This window comes from Blennius ocellaris, assembly GCF_963422515.1.
Source record: "Blennius ocellaris genome assembly, chromosome: 14".
NCBI lineage: Eukaryota > Metazoa > Chordata > Actinopteri > Blenniiformes > Blenniidae > Blennius > Blennius ocellaris.
The window spans coordinates 15508012-15533174 of record NC_137663.1 but is presented as its reverse complement, the minus strand read 5'-3'; the positions used below and the strand labels follow the sequence as shown (position 1 = coordinate 15533174).

General features: G+C 38.7%; 2 protein-coding genes across 2 annotated transcripts in view; one reads left to right on the top strand and one right to left on the bottom strand.

Moving 5' to 3' along the window:
• The window catches only part of myo7ab (myosin VIIAb), a 34046-nt gene extending 23196 nt beyond the window's left edge, over positions 1–10850 (top strand). Inside the window, exons 30-49 of the mRNA XM_080508780.1 lie at positions 697–870; positions 1036–1263; positions 1911–2081; positions 2169–2286; positions 2502–2628; positions 3599–3768; positions 3855–4045; positions 4514–4638; positions 4761–4935; positions 5577–5719; positions 6257–6412; positions 6493–6598; positions 6922–7035; positions 7417–7504; positions 7579–7685; positions 7858–8043; positions 8531–8647; positions 9255–9338; positions 9420–9539; positions 10062–10850. Of these exons, the coding sequence (XP_080364906.1) occupies positions 697–870; positions 1036–1263; positions 1911–2081; positions 2169–2286; positions 2502–2628; positions 3599–3768; positions 3855–4045; positions 4514–4638; positions 4761–4935; positions 5577–5719; positions 6257–6412; positions 6493–6598; positions 6922–7035; positions 7417–7504; positions 7579–7685; positions 7858–8043; positions 8531–8647; positions 9255–9338; positions 9420–9539; positions 10062–10154 (2793 nt within the window). The 3' untranslated portion in view covers positions 10155–10850. The remainder of the gene's footprint in view (positions 1–696; positions 871–1035; positions 1264–1910; positions 2082–2168; positions 2287–2501; positions 2629–3598; positions 3769–3854; positions 4046–4513; positions 4639–4760; positions 4936–5576; positions 5720–6256; positions 6413–6492; positions 6599–6921; positions 7036–7416; positions 7505–7578; positions 7686–7857; positions 8044–8530; positions 8648–9254; positions 9339–9419; positions 9540–10061) is intronic.
• A 554-nt stretch (positions 10851–11404) lies between these two features.
• Positions 11405–24763, bottom strand: gdpd4b (glycerophosphodiester phosphodiesterase domain containing 4b; the record flags this gene model as incomplete). The annotated part of the gene is made up of 16 exons (XM_080508991.1): positions 11405–11542; positions 12432–12511; positions 13002–13084; positions 13379–13526; positions 13620–13777; positions 14482–14706; positions 15131–15281; positions 15727–15809; positions 17207–17352; positions 17559–17652; positions 17757–17855; positions 18202–18261; positions 18712–18805; positions 19889–19992; positions 20847–21058; positions 24658–24763. 16 exons carry the CDS (start codon positions 24761–24763, stop codon positions 11460–11462), a joined length of 1926 nt encoding a protein of 641 aa, XP_080365117.1. The 3' UTR covers positions 11405–11459.
• Between the last annotated feature and the right edge of the window lie 400 nt (positions 24764–25163).

The following is a 25163-nucleotide window of genomic DNA, read 5'->3' as shown; positions in this document are numbered from 1 at the left end:
ATATATAATGAGAGAACACTGAAGATGTCACTGTCATAGTCATTTCTAAACATTTCAATAGTGTGCAACGGAAGCCTTAAAATGAGGATACAACAGCAGCAGGGAAAAAATCCAGAGATCTCAGAGATGTCTTTTCCCAATATATATGTATTTTCTGGAAAGGGTAAAATAATTTATTAAAAAACATTTTTTAAAGCACATTTTCAATGGAAAAATGTAACAAATAATTTTGACAAATTGACAAACAAGACTATATTTGAAGACTTAATAATATACGATTTATTCAAATATACAACATAAAGGGATCAAAATAACTCAAAAGAAAAGTTACATTTTCCAAAACTTTTTCTGATTGTTACGTAAATGTTTGGCTCAATCTTGACATTGAGGTTGAATTTTGTCTTATTGTATATGTATGAGATATTACCTATTACCATATTAGTAGCGACAACATCACATTTTTACTAATTTGTGTAAATGGTATTTTTATAGCCTTTTCCACTACTTAAGGTAGTTTTAGGACAAAGAATTTTCACACAACGATTACCTGGACTTTTTATTGTGTTTGTGTTATTTAAAGATGTGATAGGTACATTGTTTAAATATTGTTAATATGATGTGCTACCCAAGACCAAAGTTAGAGATCATTTCAATAGGAGACGGCTCGATTAAGATTAAGGTTTGTTTTTCTGTTAGGCTACAAAATCCAAGAAGCCCATCATGCTTCCGGTCACATTCATGGACGGCACCACAAAGACCCTCCTTGCGGACTCAGCCACCACAGCCAGCGAGCTCTGCAACGCACTCGCAGACAAGATCAACCTGAGAGATCGCTTCGGCTTCTCACTGTACATTGCTCTGTTTGACAAGGTAAAATCTCCCACCATCTATCTATTCATCCAGGGTGAACACAGGGTAGGCCCGGACAGAAAATATGTCGAAGCCCTGTGTTGTTACATCTGACAATACTTCACTCCTCAGTGAATAAAGGTATGCCTTGTAGGTTGTGTGTAATCGTGTGACTGGTTTGGTCAGGTGTCGTCGTTGGGCAGCGGCAGCGACCACGTCATGGATGCCGTCTCGCAGTGTGAGCAGTACGCAAAAGAGCAGGGCGCTCAAGAGAGGAACGCCCCCTGGAGACTGTTCTTCAGGAAGGAGATCTTCCACCCTTGGCACAACCCCGCCGAGGACTACGCGGCTACAAACCTCATCTATCAGCAGATCGTACGAGGGGTGAAATTCGGAGAGTACAGATGTGAGAGGGTGAGCATCTTAGATTTTTATATTGATAAAACTATCTGGGATCTCTTTATTATAATGGTAATATTTACAGTAATAAGTAGGCAGTTTTTTAAAGCACTCATCAAGACCCGTGTCAGAAAATGTTTTATAACCATCATGGAAAACACAATAAGAAACTGGTCTAGACAATGATTGCCATAGGAACCTACATAAATCTACTAACCAATCACCATAAATATTTATTCTCTTCTGTTATGTCTGCGTCTGGGATGTTGCCGTACTGTTTAGGCGAGTTTTGGCGGTTGCTAAATAAAGACGAGTTCCTACCTTCAGCTCTGACTCATCCTTCGTCTTGCCACAATTTAATCATAAAAGCATAAAAAAGATCTGACATTCATCTCATTTTGGATGAGATGGAGGCGATATTTCAAAGCTAATACAAGCAGGATTGTTTTCTTTATAAAAGTAACACTGAAGGCAAAGGGTGTTCCCATGTCTGCAGATTGTACAGCCAAGTCTGTATGATGCAGTGAACAATCAGAGGCTAAAATCAGACTGTTTCCATTCCAGTTGTCACACCAGCTCCAGGATACAGTGCTGATCATCTTACTTGAGTTCATGTTTTTTTTTTTTGTCAGCCATGTAGTTTTCTTGTGTTTGTGTTGAAGGAGGAGGATCTTGCAGAGCTGGCCTCTCAGCAGTACTTCGTGGATTACGGCTCTGAGATCCTCCAGGAGCGTCTGCTCAGCCTCATCCCATCTTACATTCCCGACCGAGAAATCACCTCCACGAAGACGGCAGAGAAGTGGCTTCAGCTCATTGTCAACGCCCATAAAAAGGTTTCTGCGGCCGCTGGAACAACCGAATTACAACCTATTTTGGTTTTGTTCAACATAAACTAACTGTGACCCGCCCCCCCCATGCAGGGATTACAAACCAAAAGGAGGCTGAACACTCAGAGGGTGAAGGAGGACGTGGTGGATTTTGCTCGTTTAAAGTGGCCTTTACTCTTCTCGCGCTTCTACGAGGCCTTCAAATTCTCAGGTGGGCAACACAAACAGGCAAAACTATCTTCATATGTTCTACTACAGTAGTTTCCAACCTGGTGAAAATGTGTTGGGGTTTTTGTGTGAGTGTGTGTGTGTGTGTGTGTGTGTGTGTTGCATCCTTTCAGAAAAGCAATCTGGGCTTTAGGAACCACTGTTTTCTTTGAGTCACAACATGAGGGTTTTTTCTGTATGGATCTGACATATTTGTAGGGCCAAGTCTCCCCAAGAACGATGTGATCGTTGCGGTGAACTGGACAGGCGTCTACTTTGTGGACGAACAGGAGCAGGTTCTTCTCGAGCTTTCATTCCCAGAGATCACAGCGGTGTCCAGTAGCAGGTACGTCAACGGTCCAACCAAAAAAAAGGCCACAGATTCAGCAGGTCCTGCTGGTAGAAATACCGTAAGATTGCATGTAGTTTGGTGATCTAAGTTCCGTGAGGAACCCGCCTGGGTTCCACAATGTAGCTGTGTGCTGCACTATGGCACTCACTGGACTTTAGGGGGATTTGCAAGGACTGATAAAAAAAAGTTCTTTGAAAACATCGATAGAGGTTTTGCAGATGCGTAAGGTGCATATGGAATAAGCACTAAAGAAACTGCCTTTCGTAGCATACTCTCTCTCTAACTGTGCATTGATGAAAAGCCAGATGTTCTCTCTCATTTTTAGCCTGTGCTTTCAAAAAGAGATGTCAAAATTTGATTAATCTGTCTTCAAAAATGTTAATTAAAATATGTTCTATAAAGAAGCATGCAGAAACGTATGATTTATTCACAATAGGACATGAATAAAATATCAAAAGTTGACAGTAAGACGTTTTTCCTCAGTCCACTTTTTCGGCTTCTTTATTTGATGATTTTCTAAACAATAGATGATGGGATCTTCAAAGTTTGTGCAACTTTACATTAGGGACCCTTTTTTTTCAATTTGTTATACCATTTTCTGATATCGTTTTTGCAGATCCTCTAGAATGTTCTTTATCTGCCCGGTTAACTGACCTGATACATACTCTAGTTGTTTAGTACAACTTTCCTTCGAAGCAAAATGTTGCTCTTTTCCATTGTGAAAAGTGTTTCTGCTTTTGAATCTATTATGATATCTATACTTTAGAATTTTGAACATTCTGTTACAAATTATCTAATTGTGTTTTTGTTGATATTTTACACATTGTTCCAACTTCTTTGGAAATGGGGTTGGGCTAAAAAAATATTTGTACTAATACAAAGCATGTCTTCCTTCAGTCATGTTTTCTCCATTATATTCGTGTTTTGAAAGTGCATGTGTTTGAAATACCGGTGTATGTTCTAGAGGGGGGAAACTCCAAGGTCAGAGCTTCACCCTGGCCACTATGAAAGGAGACGAATACACGTTTACTTCCAACAACGCCGAGGACATTCGTGACCTGGTCATCTCTTTCCTCGAGGGTCTGAGGAAGAGGTCCAAGTATGTGGTGGGACTGCTGGACTGTTCGACGCCTGGTAAGATTCAGTAAAATTTTGAATAGAAATTTTGCATTCATGAACCAAATCCACAACTTTTTTTCTTTTTTTTTTTAACCATTCAGCGGGGGTTGATTCCACATTCCTGAGTTTCTCCAAAGGAGATCTGATCATCCTGGATGAGCACAACGGCGAGCACGTGATGAACTCTGGCTGGGCTCATGGCATTAACGACAGGACCAAACAGAGAGGGGATTTCCCCGCGGACTGCGTCTACGTTTTGCCCACTATCACCAGGCCACAATACGACATTGTGGTGAGTGATAGCAAAGCAATACGCATGCTTGTTCATTCTTTCAATTTATAGGTATACTTTTACTTTTGTGTATCTCTAGCGTGGTTTATGTAGCTGGTCAGACACGTACAAGTTACTGGCAGCAGTTGCTGACACCTCATACGTCATTGTGACTCTTTACAAATGCAAAGTAAAAATGAATCAGTCGATCAATCAGTCAAACTTTATTAATAGAAGGTTTTTTTGTATGATAAAATGCAGAACAAAGAGCTTTACAGGCTAAAAACTAAATTAAAAACTAAAAGCTAACTGGAACACAGTATGAATTAATAACCAGGCTGAATATCTTATCAATAATTAAATAAATTCTAATATCCCCTACAACACGTAAAAGCAGATATTAGTTTAAAGTTTTATTAAAAAGGAAGGTCTGAATGAAAAACATGACAATCATTAAGACTTAATGCTGTGTCACCGCTCTTCTCTCAGGCTCTCGTCACGATGACTCCTGATCAGAGGCGCGAGTCCATCGGTTTGTCCCACATGAACGCCGCCGACCAGGAAGACAAATCTAAAGCCTACACGCTGGAGGAATTCTCTTACGACTACTTCAGGTTTGTCCGACAGTAATTTAGTGGAAAACAAAAAGACGTGGGTTTTAATGTAATCCTGGACCCATTAACAGTGATTTAAGGCTGAATTATGTCACGTAAATATATGTAATATATGTTCACAGACCTCCTCCTAAGAGCACTCTGAGCCGGGTGATGATCCCTAAATCCAGAGGGAAGGAGCGTCCGTGGAGCTGCACCAGGGAGCCTCTCAAACAGCCGCTGCTGAAGAAAGTGCTGGCTCATGAGGAGCTCTCCCAGGAGGCGTGCCTGGCCTTCATAGATATCCTTTACTGGAAGATGTAACGACGATGAACTGTGCTTTAGACATTCAGTTTGATGGGCCACTTAAATTCATCAAAATAAATATGTACTAATAGTGTCCTTCTTGAGCCAATTACAGCAGGACTTTGCACAAAATTACTTGAGAATCTAAAGTTTATACTCTTGGTATCGAGAAACTATTTCAGGCTGGTCACTTTTGTTTGTGAACAGTATTTTCAGAATTATTTATCAAATAATTACTTTATTTATAAATCAGACATTAGAAAGTAATTCATAACTGTACTTCAATTGCTTTAGACAGCAATGGGTGTACTATGTAAATATTATTCCAAGATAATAGAATTTATATCAGAATAAGTTGTTGTCTAATCTATGTTATCTTTTCACTAAACTCCTGTTTACTGGAGGAGGGGCTCTTCAGCAAATATGAGATGACTCAGCCTTCTTAACAACAGGAAAGATGTCTATCGTCAAGATGTTATTAATCACAACAGCCCCAATACATATTAAACAGATACGATCCAGTTTATTTCACTTCATATGAAGAGTTTGTTTGAGTCATTGCACTGAATTGGATCTGACTGATCCTGTTGCGCTGAACACTTCTGTTGTCTTTGGTTGTTTTGCTTAACCTTGTCCGTCTACCTGTGATGAAGTACATGGGCGACTATCCGTCCAAACGGGTTCGTTCTGTCAATGAGCTCACCGATCAGATATTTGAAGGAGCGCTGAAGGCTGAGCCACTCAAAGACGAAATCTTCTGTCAGATTCTTAAGCAGCTCACAGATAATCACATCAAGTAAGCCCCAAACACACACACACACACACTGGCTCTATCTCTGTGTGACTCTCACATCGACGCAATGAATTTTACAGCCAAACTGTAACTACTGTAACCAATTGCTTGAACCTTGTCCGGACCCTTATCCTTAATGTTTAACTCTGTGTAACGCGAGGTATTTTATTATGAGAACATACAAAAAAACGTCTACATCTGAGCGAGGAGAGGTCATAAAGTTGAACTCAATTCTTAAAGTTAACGTAACACTAATCATGATCTGACCTTACAACATCATTTCACCTCCAAACAAATGTAACTTTTCCATTTGGGAACCTAACATTTTCATTCCCATATTAACATAAGTTCTCATTTCCTGCAGACTTAGTCTAAGCTGAATCACATGTACCTTACTACAGTCAAACTAAGACATTTAGTCATATTGAAAATGCATTGATTTCTCACAATTGGACATGTTTTCTAGCCCCATAAAATGACATGTCACCATGGGAATGAGTCAATAGATGTATTCCCTCACAGAAGTAATAAATTGTGCAGGTACAGCGAGGAGAAAGGCTGGGAGCTGCTGTGGCTCTGCACCGGTTTGTTCCCTCCAAGTAACATCCTGCTGCCTCACGTTCAGAAGTTCCTCCAGGCCAAGAAACACTACCCGCTGGCTCCGGACTGCATGCAGCGGCTGCAGAAAGCCTTACGGTAAAACACGGCCACTTTTCACTCAGTCATTCTCGTCGCAATCCACTCTATTCATCCCTCTTCTCTGTTATTTGTGGTAGAAACGGGTCGAGAAAGTATCCTCCTCACCTGGTGGAGGTGGAGGCCATCCAGCACAAAACCACTCAGATCTTCCATAAAGTGTATTTCCCCGATGATTCTGATGAGGTCAGTGACAGCAGAGGTCCCGAATGTACATTATAGTGTAATATTTGTACAGTGCATACCGTTTTTTTTGAAAGCATCATTCTGGTTAGCTGCAGTTGACTGAAACATATGAGCAGATTTATGTACATACACCAGCCCAAAATAAATGTCCACTTTGGTACAATATGGTATAAATTACATTTTCTTTCATACAAGAGTCTCTATAAACCTGCTACAGTGAACATACTTGTTAAAAAGTGCCTGTTTTTCCTCTTCACGTTTTCTCGTGTCTGTTATTTTGACCACAATGTGTTTGATTTATTTTGCTGTACTTCGCCTCTCAGGTTTTCGAGGTGGAGTCGAGCACAAAGGCCAAAGACTTCTGCCACAACATCTCCGGACGTCTCATGCTGAAATCCTCCGAGGGTTTCAGCCTCTTTGTCAAGATCACAGATAAGGTGATGATAAGTGGAATCACTGCCTGATTAGAATTACATTTTATATAATTTTTTTTTTTTCTCTTTACACTCATTTTGCATCCATATATGTTGATTATGTGCAGTTTTAAACTGGCCTGCTCCTGTTTCTTTTAGTGTTGTAGTCTGTTTAATTTTACTACTGTCTGTGGTTAATTTACACATAATTGTAGCCTTTTGTGTATTTACAGTTATTTTGCATGTATTTATGTTTGTTTTGTACTGTTTCTGGTCTGCGTCTGTCTCTGTTAGTATCTTTTTGTGATTATCTATTTAGAAATGTATTCCTGACTGCAGTCATTCCTTTACTTCAACATTACATGATTCATAGTTAATTTCAGTCTCTGGTTTCCTGGTTTTCAGGTCATCAGCGTGCCTGATGGTGACTTCTTCTTTGACTTTGTGAGGCACCTGACCGATTGGATTAAGAAAGCCAGACATGTAAAAGACGGTGAGCAAAGTTCAGGCGGTTTTTTTTTGTTTGTTTGTTTTTTTTGTCTCTTCTTACTATGTGTTTGTGCGTAGGAGTAGTGCCTTCGCTGACTTACCAGGTGTTCTTCATGAAGAAACTATGGACAAATACTGTGCCAGGAAAGGACACCATGGCCGACTCCATTTTTCACTACTACCAAGTGAGTGTACCAACATTTTTGTACTACACGTTTACTGTTGTAGGATTGTTGGTTTACTTAGATCAGCTGCCAATGTAGTCCTCCAGATTTCCATTTGTGAGTTTTAAATTTCATTTCACTGAGCAACTTCAAACTGAAGGAAACACTCAGGTTTGTGATGATCTCCCTGCAGGAGCTGCCTAAATATCTGCGTGGCTACCACAAGTGTCCGAAGGAGGAGGTGCACCAGTTGGCAGCGCTGATCTACAGGGTGAAGTTTGAGGAGGACAAATCCCACTTCCCCAATATTTCAAAGGTCCTGAAGGAGCTCGTTCCTCAGGATCAGATCAGACATCTGTCACCCGACGACTGGAAGAGGGTGAGCGTTCTTTTTTGAACATGTGCATGAAAAAAAGCCTCAGCTGCTCAAAAAAGAATAATTATTGTGGATTTAATTCCAATCAAAAAGCTTAGAGTTATGTTGGGCTTTTCTATTTTCTCTGTTAAAAGCACCTAGGAATGACTGTGTTGTATTTGGTGCTATATAAATAAAGTTGAATTGAATTGAATTGAAATTGTCTACCACATAAATGTAAAAATTTTAATAGAATTTCGGCTACATCTTGGCTTCTGTTTTTTCTTTAACTGTATGCTTTACCTTGTTTACTAGAACTAAGTGAGAGATGTCTTTATAATGGTAACATTTATTTTGCAAAGGTTAGATCTTTTAAAATCAGCAAAGCTTTCCGGTTAAAAATGTCATAAACTTGAAATAAGACATTCATTACTATATCAGATATTCTACTACAAGTTGGAGTAATGTAAAATATGTTATGAGTTATATAAAAGATGCTTTTCCCTCTCAGTCCATCATGACGTTGTTCAACAAGCACTCAGGGAAGTCTCGTGAAGAAGCCAAACTCTCCTTCCTGAAAATCATTTACAAATGGCAAACGTTTGGTTCGGCCTTCTTTGAAGTCAAGGTGAGGCCTTTATAATATATTAATGTGTTTATAAAATCCTGCAATAATTGGATATATCTTATGTCTTTCTATTTTACCTGCAAACACAATAATTAAAGAATAGGATGAAAATGTGAAACTACAACAGGCAGAGAAACTGTATTTCTGTATGTCTTAAATGTCAAGTAAGCACACAAAACCCTAATCTAAATTATCTTGTTTGGATATGATTTTAATGTGTAATGGATGATTTACACATAATAAATCATCCACAAAACACACACGACCTGAAATCATAATCGACTGCGTGAGCATGCAATTCAGTAAATCGGGCTTTGTATTTTTGGAGCGAGGTACATAGTTTAGCGATTAATTTCTGAGGGTAAGTATGAGACATTTGGATACCCGACATCACTCTGACTGTGTGTTCTTGGGAAAGACACCACTGGTGTGTGACAGTGTGTGAATAAGTGAGTGAGACTGGTCATGGAACAGACACCTTGAAGCGGCAGAAACGGTCAAAATGTAGTTTATGAATAAAGTCCATTTACTGTTCAAACGTCTACTCGGATTTCAAGAAAGCAGTTAAAAAAAATCTACTAATATTCTGGTTTGTTTCTGTTTCCAGCAAACGACCGATCCAAATTACCCAGAAACCCTTCTTATAGCAATCAACAAACATGGAGTCAGCCTGATTGATCCCAAGTCCAAGGTGGGTTTATGGCCACTGTTAAAACACTGGTTTCACCAAGAAGTAAATTAGCGTCCTTGTTTATTGTGAAACTCTCTGCAGGATATCCTCACCACTCACCCATTCACCAAAATCTCCAACTGGAGCAGTGGCAACACCTACTTCCATATCACCATCGGAAACTTGGTGCGAGGCAGCAAGCTGCTCTGCGAAACCGCACTGGTGAGTCATAGAAGTGTCAACACAGTTTAGATACATCAAGATACAATTGCAGCCGTAAAAATGGCACATTTACACAGCAGCAGGTTTAATTCCACACTGGCAAGGTATTTTATCAGACACATCAGGCATAAAATTAAAGGGTGGTTAGATAATTTGTACAATGTCTGATTACTGCAGTGTTTTGTGCCATTGTGTCTAATGTAATGAGGCTTTTATCCTTGTTTTATGTGTTCATAGGTAATGTGTTCTCAGTATATCAACTACTAGTAATCACCAACGGGTGAAGGGTATTATTTTTTCAGTCTCACACATTTAGTAATAAATAGTCTTTATTCTGTTTATTAATATCCCACTAAGAGAGACATGTCAACAGTTTGGCAAATTTGAGGGATTCACATATGAGTTTTCTAGTCACAGGAAACCTTTCAAATACATTTCCATGATGCACAGTGTATCATTAAAAAATTGACCAGGAAAAACATCGGAAAACAATCAAACATCAGCACTGTGCTCGTCCCTCAGGGCTATAAAATGGACGACCTCCTGACCTCTTACATCAGCCAGATGCTGACCACAATGACCAAACAGCGAAGCTCCCGGGGGAACAGCAAGTGACCGCCGATTGGAAGCTCATGAACCGCGCTGGATCGATCCTGAACTCACGCGCACTCATTTCCGTGTTACTGTTTGTGAGCCTGTCTTAAAACTCACCTTTTGCCTTTAAGTCACCTCTTTTCTCCCCCAAAAATCAAGACATGTTAAATGGATCTTCCCTGTAGTTTCTGACTGGTCAATACGGGCTTTAAGACCAAACGCTGGCACCGAACTCACAACCTTCATCCCCAAAAACATGTTTCTTTGTGTCTTTGTTCTCATTTGTAAGTAGCTGATGCCTCCTTATTTAAACTCTCTCTCTCTCTCTCTCCAAGTTTGCCCAAGCACCATTACCTTTTTGTTTTAATCACAACAAATGTGGAATAACTCTTCAGCTCATCCTGGTTTTCTTTGGTTTTATCAGTGTTTTAACATTTGCCAATTTATCCAGTGATACTTGGACTCATTACAAGGACTCTCCGGTGCTGACGGAGAAAATCTGGATTTGAAATGCAAATAATGCATTTCTCTTTTTCTACTGTTGCATTGTGAGTCATGCACGTGTGCGTGAACAGCCCATATGTGTGCCACAACGTTCAAACATTGCATTTATTTCAGTTGTAGTTCTGTTTATGTGACCTAGACGGTGAATCACTTGATCCCCCTCGTTTGTAGTTGGGTTTTTCTTTTCTAAACATACAAACAGTTAGTATTAATTTTTCAGCATCAAATCATAATCATCATACTGCTTTGGCAATGGTTATGAAGAATTGTTTCATCTATGATGTGAACACGTATCGTCAATGTAGAGATGAATAAATGATATTTTGCAAAGAATACTTTGAGGTTCGTTTTTCACATCAAAACCTTTTAGGTCAACACAAAAAACAAACAACTTATGGAATAATTCTGTATTGTAATCATATATTATACCTGCACATAATTCATGCTTTTTGTTACCATGAATCACTTCCATACAGTTTGTCATCAGTTTTGATGATTCATACGCAACAAATGTCTTTGTGTGTCTTTCCTTTGTGCCATGTTTATGTGTAAAGAAAAATGAAGGCTGTTATGTAAACAGCTACCTAAGCATTTCAATAGAGAAGGTCAACAGAAGATCTTGTGTTACAGTCATAAACCATCTCATAAACAAGTCCCTCAGTTCTTTGTCAAACTCAGATCTCTGTGCAGCATTCAGATAAAACAAGCAAGCAGCTGTTTGATTCACTTTATTAAGACAAGGTGCACAAAATGTTTCACTGAGGTCTCACAGGTTGGCAGTGTTGGGAGGAGGCAGTAGGTTTTGTGTTGCCAGGTTGGTTGTCAGTGCTCTGTTACGGTTGCCATGTTGGGCACCTTCTCCGTGGGGGAGTTGGCGCTGGAGATGGACCAGATGTCACCCATCTCTGTGAGAGATGCAATGGAGGATAAAACATGTAAATGTCATGGATTTAATATGCCATCAAGCTTCAATTAAAAAACTAGCAAATTTTAAATCATCAGTTAGTCTGACTCAAACTTAAACTGTTCATTGTAAAACAATTGCTCTTTTTAAGAAATCCTGTGAAAAATGCATCCAATTCAGTAAGTTTTCTAAGCTAGGAATGGTGAAAAATGTTTAATTATAGTCGTTATTATACTTTATTTGTATATTTTCTGTCAGGGTTTTTTTTAATGTTGTCTTTAAAAATATTGAAATGTCCTTAGATAACACCTGGAATGTGCTATTTCAATAAATAAAGGGTGTAAACGTGCAGCAGTATGTCAAATTATTTTATTAGAAAGTTCCAAGGCTAAATAGTAATAAACAATAAACAATACTGAAGCTGGGCTGCAGTGACTCGTTACTGCCACCAAATGCCCAGTTGTGGCATTACTTAAATATTTCATACCACACCCTTACGTAATAAGGTTTAAAGGGTAACATAACTTTATTTTTGGCTACCTGGTTGCATTAATAATTTGATGAATATATGTATTTGTATGATCAGTAAATCATTATTAATGATAACGATTATCAACATATGTTTTACAGCTGCAATAGCAAATGCTCCCATAACAAATATTTATTGTAACACAATAATTATTAATGGAAATGTTTCTGTCTTGATAAAAAAAAATCTCTTCTATTCACATTTTCATAGTATAATTCCCTTATTTTTCATTTATGTGCAGCACATAAAGCGATCCCAAGCCTTGATTCATTCATTTAAATTTATAAATAATTGAAGAATGATTAATATATCGACAAATTGTCAGAGCTTTGGTCAGATACACATGCATTGCACAAATTACCTGTTTTGAATTGACTGTAAGTGCCGTTATCCAGGTGGAGTTCTCTCCCCGAGCAGAAGGCCATTTCTTGCTCTCGCCACCTGAACAGCACACAGATTCAAATATATGTAATACACCAGTGGTGATAAGGTCCTGCCCTGACTGAAGTGACCATCATTTATTCATTAACATTTGTTTTATTTATAATTGTGAGTCAGTGCTTACAAACTTTAAAAATTGAACTGTGAAATATTCAAAAAACATTCTCTGAACTTATTTTCATTAATTACAATAATACTTATTACACCACATACAGTTCATTACCATTAATAATACATTTCCACAATATATCTGGCAATTTACATACATAAATGCATGTAGATTACATTAATATATCCCAATATATAACTTAATTTTCTACAAGGTTTCTTATTTTTTTTCTAAATATGAAATGATTTCTTCTCTCAGAGTGAATGTTCCTCTCTTTTTATTTGAGTGCAAATATTTATATGTATTGGGATTCCTACAGTCTTAAACTGGAGTTGGTTTGGTTTGTAAAATGCTTCTATAGTGATGCTGCGTGTAACTTACCAGTGAAAGAAGAAGATGGTGAAGATCGCCACAAATGACAATGCATCGGTGAGAATCCAAATCAGCTTATATTCATCTGGACTCTGAGAAAAAAAAGACAGAAGCAAAAGGGAATTTTTGGGTTGTTTTTTTTTAAACTAATAAATATCTGACCAAAAAAGTGCATTTTTTTATTGAACTAGTTCATTTGTCATTGCAACAAACATAAATCAAAATTGCTTAAACAGTATTTACGGTATATATGGGAAGTGGTGGATTTGAAACCTGAAGTTTACTGGTTCAAATCCTACTGCCAAGCAGCACCTTTAATCTCCATCTGCCAAGCTTGCTTATTTCCATAAATCGGATGTTAAAAGAGCTTTTCGTCTTGATGTTACCATGAGAAAGTGAGGAGAGCTCATGGTGGTGAAGAGCTGGGGTGCGTTGGTGGTGACGGAGTGAACGCCAGCGCACCAGGCCAGTGAGTACAGCCACGGCTGGCTGATCACGTACAGGTTGGTGGTGATGTTGACAGCAGCATACTCACTGCACACACGAGCAGAAACAAGGAGTCATGATGCAACAGCAACACATTGGCTGACATTTACTGCTTCATGTGATAATGTCAAAGTCCCACACCTGACAAGCTCTACGGACATGGAGCTGTAGTGCAGGTTCAGCCTGACGATGTGGTTACTCTGGAGCTCCTCTAGGGGGAGCCGGCTGCCTGAAGTCTGCTGGAGGTCAGGGTCCAGTTCCTGGACCAGACCTCGGAGATCTGGAGGCAGCCACAACACCTGATGAGAACATACAAACAATTTAACAAATCTAAAAATAAATAGCACTGACGATTCCAATACATTTCTGTATGTTCCACAGTGACAGTTTTGGGAATTGGGAAAAGAAAGCATCAGAGTGAAGAACTTTTAGTTATTCAGTTGTTATCCATTTGTACTTTGCTATAATTTTTGATAATTTTTTTTTACCAAAAATAAAGAAAAGAAAGAAATAATTTAGCAATGATGTTAAAATGAATTAAAGTTTTTCAAGGGGTCATATTGTGCAGAATTCCATTTCTAATTATTTTCCAACAGTAATTTGTGTCCCCATGCCTGGGTATGATGCTCCAGCAGTGGAAAATACTGTCCTCTCTCTCTATGGTTTGTTTTGATTTTTAAAAAGTGTGTCACTCCAATGAGCCAATCAGAAATCAACCCCTATAAAGTGTCATCAGGGGTTTAACCAATCCCAATCAAGGGAAAATGTACCAATTAAAATGAATACAGGGGTTTTTTGATTAAAAGAATTATGCATTTATTAATCATAAAGAATAAATAAATTAAAACAAAACTTTACAGCAGCAATAAAAAAAAGACAATTATTACAAACATTTGTATTTGTCTGTGGAAAGCATGAGGCACAAGTGGAAGTTAACCTGAAGCCAAATCCTCCGATAAGATAAATCCGTGCTGTCGCAATCAGACTCCGATTCCTTCCTCACCTGTGAGGAGTGAATGGCCGACTCGTTCTGGATGACCTCCAGCGTGCGGTGGATCCAGGTGTCTCTGTACGGGTGACCTCTGGGCGGCCGGTAGAGGTCAAAGATCACCAGCTTTCCTGTGTGAGCCGCCAGCTGCAGGAATTCCTGCAGGCTGCAGACCGACTGGTTTCCGGCGCGCTGTTTGTCCTCCTCGCTCAGAGAGCCGGCCGTACCGAACGGATTGTGCTGGAAGAGGAAAACATCAATACCTCATTGATGCTGTGATGTAACCTGCAGACTCGCTATTACATTCAGCTCATGCTGAATGTAATGCACTAATGCACTGCTGTGAAGGGAAATTAACTTAGCATCGCAGATTAAATATTAACTTCAGCTGCTACAGTTATCATTTTCATTCTCTTAGATTATTGACCTTCTATATTTTTTAATTCATACACTCGTACATACGCAGCTTTTGTGAGGGTTCCCCGAGATACCATCAAATTGTTTGATATTTATGAGAAATCTTCCAGAAAAATCCCTGAAAAGCATTTCGTCTAGTTTTTTGAGAGCAGTTCAACTGTGGTCATTTTTATAAGAAGACCCTTTTTCTTTGTCTCCTCCCTCCTCGTTAACTGAACTTGTGTCACGCTGTAATGAGAAGACTCACAGCGAGGAACCAGGAGCCGGCGTTCAGGCTCTCCAGCTCGGTCCAGGTGAACATGGCTGCCGGGGTTTCGCTGCGGTTTGGGAAAATGTCGCCGACATTGGTGGTGCGACGCAGAGTGTTGTCGTGCATTAGGAAGGGGACTCCATCCAAACTACAGCCAGGACAGAGAAACCAAACAAAAGGAGGTGACATAGTGCCACATATGTTTTGTTTGCACAAAAAGGAGAAGCAAAAGGAGAGAACAGGAGGAATTTAAAACAAAGCAAATAATAAGTAAAAGCTTTAAGTAATAAAATAAAGAAACTCGGTAGAGACGCTCATCTGCAATATTGCAGGTTCAATTCCACATGGCTCCATTAGTGTGAATGGGATTAATAGTGTAAAGTGCCTTGGGACCTCCTAAAGCAGTCAAAAAGTGCTTTAAAAATTAAATCCATTCACCGTGTTTTACATTTAAACTCTCCTGCACTCCCATGATTGGATTCATACATTCAGCAGTGAAAGAGGTGTTCCAAAAATGTAATCCCATATCATGTTAGTACTGTAGGGGGTATTCTTTCACTTCTTCTGTTTCATTTGTTTTCTTGCTGACTGACCTGATGGTGACGTCCGTCTCCAGGCCGCCACTTCCAGCTTCCGCCGCCCTCTCAAAAGACATCAGAGTGTTTTCTGGAGCAAGCTGCAGTGGAACGACAAACACACCATCAACACATTTACTGTACATGCAGCGAATGAAGTTGCAGCCGGTTCATGCACGGGGCATGGTCTCCTTTTAGGGAAAATACATGGAAATATTTTGAAGACAGCCAAACACTGCCGAGAACAGAGGGTATTGTCTTGTGGCTCCAAATATAACTGACAGGAAGGGTGTTGGCAGAGGTCATTCAGGAGCAACCCAGAATGTAGTTCAAGTTTGCACTGTCTCGATGAAAAACAAATCAGATTGTGAGACTTTGTCTTGGACATGGAGCAAAATAAATCCTGAAAACAAAATGGGAGATTCAGCTTTAGCATGATTAAAAAATTTTTTAAAAGATGTCCAATTTAATGTTATTCTGGTTTCTCAGATATGACAATGTACTTTTTGTAAGGACTGTAGGTTGTTATGGAAATCTTGTTTTGTCTCATAAAAAATGATGTGTAATTTTGCAGTCTGAGTTCAAGGATGACCTGTGTCAGCACTGTTGAAACCTCTGTGCTGCTTTTTGGTGTCCTTCAATGCAGACTCAAAACAATCCAGCCTTTAAGAAGGCACTGTCTGACTTCAGAGTTCGGCAAACTCCTGGACAACCATGGAGAGGTTGTACTGTGACTTTGTCTCTTCTTGCAAGAATAATCTAATAAACTTTCTCTTAAACTTTTCAATCGCTCTCAGTCTCTTTCCTGTTTTTTTTATCCGAGTAATGAGTGATTTTTGCTGTTTTCATCTTCCGTTCCTATGTAATTTTTTAAAATTAAATTCACCAGTTTAATATAAGAAAGAAAACCTCGATTACATAATAAGAAACATCATAAGTGTTCACTAATAGAGAATAGAAGTCACACTGAGAAAGCAAATTCATTTGTCATCCAGTTAAAATACCTGAGATCTTGAATCCAACTGAATTTTTCTGTGTAATTAATGTTTTAAATTAATTTTTGTGTTTGTTGTTGTTCCCACATGTCCAAAATAATCTTTTCAAATCAAATCAAATCTCAGTAGATGAACTTAGTAAGAGGATTGAAGCTCAAAGTTATTTTTCAACAGGGTCTAGCTAGACCTAGTTAAAAAATAACATATAATGACTCCAGTTTAGTCATTCTAATGCACTAATGTTTACATGGAGTACCTTGTTGGCCTGCAAGTTTTCAATCAAGTAAATTTGTTGGCTGATTCATGCAAAAATGATGAATGTTGTACAAATAATCCAAAGTAAAAAAAAATAATAATAAAAAGCAAATTTAATCAAAGGTATGACTCAAAATAAAGTGTTTTAAAGATACGCAGGTTGTAATGCCACGATATAAATGATATGACATTATTAAATTATTATGAAAACAACAACAGATGTTTGATTAGATTGAGACTGTACTCACCATGGGCGCTCCTCTGTGTCCAATGAGACCTGGCGCAGGGCCCAGGCTGCCCTCTTCTATTATACACGGGGAATACAAGCCAAGGGGCACCATGTAGAGAGCAAACAGGATGACCAGGTAAACCCCGATGATTAGGCCACGCCTTACTGAAATAGAAACACGGGCAGCTATCCATCAAAGACGAGAAACAGTAGAAGAAGCTCAACTGGAACTTTTGTCACTAAACTGACTTGAATTTATTTGATTTTATGTTCGCTGAATTTTCCAACAAATGTAATTTAATGTAATCTAACTCTAAGTATTGGTGTAATTTGAACAGGACATGTTCCTAAGACTTCAAAATGCTTTTCACCTTTGCTTCTCAAGCGGAAGAAATGCAAAGCTATGGGCCAAGACAGCAAAGTCATCAGTAAGACTCCACCCACGTGCAAATATGGAGCGGTCACCTGGTCGGGGCACAAAATAAAAAACCGGTGAAATCTGATGTCAGAAGAGGAAAGCAAACGCAGAGGCCAGGAGGAGAGCCTGTGGATCGGAGGAGAAGCTTCACCTGGAAGGAGAGCAACACGGTGGTCCACTCTTTACTCCACAGGTCTGACAAGACGGCGGTGGCCACGACGGCGAATGCCAAGCTAACTAGGATCCCAATCTGACGAGAAGAGGAACAAATCACGCTCTATTCAAGATCACTCTATATAAGGAGACACATTTAAGTGGCGCAACTGTATATATTTGCAAGGATTTATTTACCTCAGGACTGTTTTGAACATAAAATGAAAGAAAATCAAACAAAGCTGTGTGGATGAGACGGATCATCAATCAAAGATCATTTCTCACTACCATGAAGCTCATTTTGTGTGCAGAGTAATCATTTCCTACACAGATAGAATTTCAGTGAATTCATCCGTCAACATGCAAATCATCGAAGCGCAGCTGACAACAGCAAGCAAGGTTTTAAACAATTGTGCCGATTTGAAGATTTAGTGTTGCATTACCTTGTGACTCCAGTGTAAATAAAGCTTCTGGCCCTCAGACAACAAACACACAGCTAGTAGCTGCAAAGACATAAGAAACCTGAGTTAAATCTGATAAAACTACAAAAAAAAAAAACCATGATAATAAAAAGAAGTGCTAAAACCAAGAAATCTGATTACATGAAAGTGTCATTTATATAAACAAACAAATAGTTTCAACATTACGAACTGTTTAATTATGCATTATGCAAGTATGCACTGGCATTCACTTATGTTAAAAAAATCCCCTGAACCCTCAGACAAGCCTCTTCCAGGATTTCACATGGTTTACAATTTGCACACTGTTGCAGATAAGATGCACGTGAGTTTAAGAGGTCGTTGTGTCAAATACAATAAGAAATTCAATTTGATTACATTCCATTATTAACACACAAGTGTAAAGAATCAAAGAAAAACCACTGCTCTGACTTTCCCCTGTTTGTTTTGTGAAATGAAAAGAATTCCACCGGTGTTGTGTTTTTGGGGGCTCACCATGAGCACAGTGACGTAGGTGAAGAAGGCTGCAGCGATGACCAGCAGCACCACAGACCACGGGAACCAGAAGCCCAGATTCCCAAAGTTAAACCTTTCCACCCGGAGTGGAGGTCAGGGACACGAGCAAGGAGAAGACACAGTGTTAGTGATCGACTGCAGAGACAATAACAAAGGAGGGGAGGTTTATATTTGCATTGAAATGATCACATATTATATTAGCTCAAACATAATTCCTCAATGGGATTTTAATCAAATTAACCAATATCCTCCCTTTTTCATTTCTAAATATCACGCTTCTACTTTATTGTCTTACTCAAGGGGAATAAAATGCATCTTACCTGCATAGTAATTACAGTAACTTCACTGAAATACTTTAATTAAATGTAACTAAACACAGGTTTAATTAATGCTCAACACTGAGTAATATTTTATTTACAACAAAAAGTATATTTTGGTTGAATTTTGAGTTTCTTGTACTTTAAATGTACTTTCAAAATAAAATACATTGTAGGCCACGGTTTATCCATTGAATGACTTCAGATGACCGTTAATAATAGTTAGAATATTGAATTTTAAAGTATAGGCTATAGTAAATATTTACAACAGTCAAATGTATTATTGTGTGGCATTTCATATTCAATGATTCCATTTAATAAGCAAGTTGATACTTAAACTCTGTGGCTCAATAAAGCACGTTTTGGTACAAAGTAGTATTCCAACGAGGGTGACATTTTATACTAAATCTATCTCTGCAGCACAATAAATGATACTAGCTTTGGTTCATCCATCCATCTTTCATATTGCATTGAAACTGGAAGAGACCTTTGCATGCACTGGGAAAATGTAAACCACACAGCAGAGCCTCCAAACCAGGAATATTCCCACCATGTAATATCCCCTCAATCATATTGCTTAATGGAATCGATAACACTGTGCACCTGAATTACATATTGATTGTTTTATGTTAATGGCGCCAAACTGCTAAAAAGCTTAATAATAAAAATGTTATAAGCAGATCTCCACTGAAGTTACATAAAAGGATAAAGTCCATAGTGCAGAGTGGACAAGAGAGAGCATTAAAACACACTAATCTGCTTGGTTTTTCTTTTCTTCTCCCCATAGAAGGTTAATGTGTGACACGTTTACACGTTCCCTGTGTTTGCATTCGACCCACCAATCAAAGTCATTGTAGTCGTTCTTGGCTTGTCCCCAGAAGTAAAGAAACAGCAGCGTTAAGCAGAAAGCCGCCACAAGCACAGCAAAGCTGACGCCCTCCGACTGCAGGAAGCAGAGAGGAGACAGTGACACACATGTTTTTCTTTGAGCACAGTCAGCAGATTGTAATTTTTTTGCAAAGAAAAGAGGTTTATCATTGATCTGTGTTGTGAAATGGGCTCAAACAGAAAAGCTTAATTGTGGCTGTAAATGAAAAACTTTGATGCAAACTTTGCAACTACTTAACCATTTAGGTTATGTGAGAGAAATAATCTCGTACAAAAGTTAATTCTTGATGATTGAGGTGAAAAAAAGTGAAATCAACAGAAACAGGGTATTGAGTTTTCCACCATGGTCTACATTTCTATTGATTTACTTGTCTTCGTCAACCCAGCTCTATTGATTTCAATTCTCCCACGTGGGCTCATTAGGTTTGGTTCCATAATGAAAAGTGATTATATGTTGTTTAAAACGTGGATTTAAATTGCAGGTCTTGCAATAGTGAAATAAGTGTTCAAAACTTTCAGAACAATCAAGATCAGGTCATCATTTCTAAAAACATGAGCTTTTCAATAGCTTTTCAAATGAGCACCTTGTACTTACTAAAGTATTAAAGTATTCATAGACCGACCGGAATAAATAGTTTTATAAGAATATATCATTATTTTATTGTTGATTTTGTTTTACATTCTGGAAAGCAGCTGTGCTATCAGTTAAATGTTTAGAAGTCATACAGAAATTGCACAAAGAAGTTTAAATATATATATATATATATAGACCGGATAGAATGCTTTCTAAATTAAATGTCCATCCAATATAATAGTATAATAGTTAATCTAAAACTATAGTCAATCTCATGATATGTCTGATATGTCCTTGCAGTTGAAGATGTACATGTAGTTTGGGTAGTTTGTGACCTTGTTGCAGCAGCAATCTCCCGGCTGAGAGCCGCCGCTCCTCTCCTGACGTCTCCACCTGCAGCCGTACAGGCCGAGCAGACACCACACCAGAGGCTGGTGCTCATACCGCCGCAGCAGTTGAGCACGAAACCTCTGCACCTGCTGGGAAAGTCTGGACGCCATGTGATTCATGCAGACTCCAACACAGCCTCCATCCTGCTCCTGTACACCTGAAACAGAACCAGCATGGAGGAAGGGAATAGCTTTAACTCTTTATAACTTCAGACACAATTTTACATCAGATCAAATAAGACCAATTTTAATGTTTCATGACTTTAGTGTCATCAATCATAGCTGATTACAGAGAAACACTAATTAAATCACAAATGCATATAATACATAGGCAGTAAGCGTAAGCCACCGGCCACATACATTACAAAATACACAGTCTATATATGCACAATATCACATTATGGGGTATCCCAGAGTGGATCAGTGGGTCTATACTAAATTAGTTTTGTTTATTATCCATTGTCCATTGAATTATGTCCTTTCCTTTCATGGTTAGGATTTTCCTAACCAGGCACACATTCACATTCATAATGTACAATCATAATTTGGCCTCATGCATATGTGTTAGAATGGAGGAAATCGGGAAGAAAATCCAGGCATGGAGTTTCCACACTGGCCCGGACTCAAACCCACAACCTTCACACTTGAGGCAAAAATAACAGCAAGACCAGGGGGACAAGCCCATCGTAGTATTCATTGTGACAGTGGGAAATGCAAATGTGCACCTTCAATATAAAAAGCAATCATTAACTCAGCCAACAGAAGTGAGATATAGAAATAAACACACTAACTGAATGATTGTAAAAATGTATTTCGACTTTGAATTCTAAATATCAAACAGAGACATCTGGAGTCAGCATTCATTCAGCCAAATAATCATGTTCTTATTGGCATGAAGTTGCACCCACCAAATATGATGATAAACTTTTAATTATAATCGTACTATGTATCTCCAGTTTGCGCGCTCATCGTAACATTGTAACAATGCCGAATTAAAGTATTTTATTATTTACTACGTTATTGTTTAACATCAATACAAAGCTCTGATCGTGAATAAAGAATATCTTAAATTGACTGTTATTTTAACGCAGTCTGGTACAACGGTGTTCACGCGCAACAAAGAACCTGGATCGAGCTGCTTCGTGCAGCTGATGTTCGCTCACGAGGCATCGATCGAAGAGCAGCTTTTGTCACATCCTATTTTTTTGATAATTATCATTATCATGTTACGATTATCATGTAGCCGGGGACATCCTACCTCCAGGCCGGTTCTCTCTCTACCGACGGACGGCGCAGCAGGAGCCGCAGTGCGCAGCTCGTCGTCGGTTATCTTCCAGAGCAGGTGGCCTCCGGCGGTGTGAAGCCAGACGTGGTTAGTTACACAAACACCGGTAAGAAAACACGTTTCCTCCAAATAATTCAACGCGGATATTTGTTCTTGGCCTCTGGGTAGAATGAACAGACGCACGAAAGACTACGAGAGCGTGCACTGGAACAATGCATGTGCTTTTAATGCGTTTTAATACATTTATCTCTCTAGTGGCCATATTCGGTCATTTGCGCGTCTCTTTTTGTTGCGCACATGAAAGAATGCACAAGAAAGTTAATTGAAAAAACATTTGTGCGCATGATCAAGATAGCATCTCGCATTTTTATTCATTTTATTTCATTTTGATTTTTACCCCCCCCCCCCCCCCCCCCAAGAATACACAGTTATATAGCAGCAATGTGCATTGATCTAAAAGAAATGTTTATTTAAAAGCTAAAGTCAAATTTACTGAGTGTTTTAACTCCAATAAATGGTGAAATATATGTGATTTTGCTCAGTTTTACACCCCCTTTGTGAGATTTGATTATAAAATGGTGTGTCCTACGAGACCTTAAAGAACATCCTCAATACTTTGAGATTGAGGTTAAAACATTTTCATATATGAGGTATACTAAAAGGAGAAATAAAATGGTTTTTTTTTATATTTAGTTTTTTTAAATAACTGAAATTGTAAAGTAAAAGTGAACTGGAGAGTTTTATTTTAAAAGTATGCCGGAAGTGAACGTACTGTTCATTCCTGGATGTGTTGTGGACGCATACTGTGCTGTGGATGTTGCGTATGAGCCACTGCCACCTGTTGCCACAGTGATGCAAACACAGCGAAAGCATCAGGTGCATCTTTCCATCATTCGGCTGATCTAGGTTGCGATCAATATTTTAAACATCCACAACAAGACATGTGAAGGAAAGAATGAAATAATCCCATTCATCCATTCACATAAACACATGTACAATGAGGCAATGGTTTTCGAGGTGATTTAATATTAACTTTCTTATGGAAATCTGCCATTATTTTAGTGGCATGTATGTGCTGATATAAAGGTTTAAAAAATCATATAGAATAGTGATAATCTAAGAATAGGGAACAGGTATTTGGATTTAAACAGTTTAAACACAACAAATATTTTTGATATTTGATGGTATATGTTTTATTATTATTTGATATTTAAACATTTAAATGTTTGAAGTTCAATGAGAATAAACTGTGACTTCAGAAAGTATAAAAATGTACAGTGACTTTTAAAGGCTTTTATGGTTCAAGCTTGTTTTGTATATGTATCAAAATTTTTATATTTGTTCTCCTTGTGTGTATATTCATGATTTTTTTTGTGATTTGTATCTACATTTCTATATTTTTCTGGATGCACATTTGAGATCTTAGAAATCAGAGGATCGAGACAAGTTCAGAAGGTTAAAAAGAAATAAAAAGCAAAGCAAAAATCTCTACTATGATACAAAGGACCACAACTTCACCTTCACCTGAAAGGTAACACAACCTGTCATGGACAAAGAAAGCAACGGTTCTCAGTGAAGTTCAGCCAAGAGGACAGAAGAGGGCGCCATATTAATGGATGGAGCCGGTGAGTGAGGAACCCTCCTCCCCAAAGATTTTAGATAAAACAACCTCAGATACTTATTGAACAGATTTCAGGATATTTTCAGTTCATGATGTCTTGTGTGATTTGTTACACTATTAGTATGAAAGGCAAATGTGGTTACGCTTATTTATTATTTACAATAACAGCAAAGAAATGCTATGAAAGTCAGTTACATTAAGTATGATCTGAATGCTAAGATCATACTTAATCATACTTAGATGTATCATCTGGAGCATGCAGAGAGTTCTGATTGATAATGAGTTCATATTTAAGTTCCTATATACAAAAGGTATGTCGTCCAAGTAAATAATTGTTGTGGTTACAAATACAGACACAAACACAGCAGTAGCATCAGAGTCCAGGGAGCACACACCTCCACGACCATCCAAAGGCAGGAACACCCCAAATCCCCCTGTAAGTGATGCTAAAATCAGCCAAAAACAATATGTTCACTGCTGAGAACTTCATTACCATTTAAAAGGAAAGTTGTATTAAAAACAAATGCCAGACATTAAAAGGGTAACAGTTTTATTTGAAACACATGAAGGAATTTTAAATTTGTTATTGTATGTCATTTCATAAAAACACTGTTGTATATGCTGCAATGTCTATATTTACAAGGAAGAGTCTCTAGATTACTTTAAAAGCTTGATAATCAGCAAAGGACCAACAATAAATGAACAATAAAACACAGTAGAACCAAAAAAATATATTCACAAGCAAAAGTATCTCAGGTTGAAAGGGTTGACGCGGTGCTGGTTTCACAAAACACAGGCAAGCAACAGGTCAACATCAATAACCACACAGCATTAGAAAGTAAATCCGCCACAATCAAAAGCATCAAAGTCAGAGTCTGCCACCTCAAAGTCAAAACTGTTGAAGTGTGGGGAGTCGAGCGATGGCCCGCCGGTGTGGTAGGCTCCCGCCGACCCCATGCCGGAAAAATCTGTGTTGATTGGCATGTCGGGGGCTTTGGCCTCCAGATTAGAGGGCGAGCATGCGCCCAGATAACCCATAGCCGAGGAAGCTGCTGCCCCTCCCATCAAGAGATAAACCGCCTTCATCGCCTGGCTGTTGCTGATTGTGCCGTGACGCAGACATCCCACCGAGGGCGCAGCCCCGGGGTAATACTTTGAACGAGGAGAACTCCTGCCTGTTGGGTGAAAAAAGAATGGTCTTGTCTATGTGCTTCTAAAGTATTTTGCATTCAAAGAAAGTAACCACTGGAGCTGACCTTTCTCCCTTGGGGAGGCGCAGGTCCTGGGCCCTGGGGAGGAAGACTCTGTGTCACTGACAGGTGGAGTTGTCGGTTCTTTGTCCAGGATTTGCTCAGGC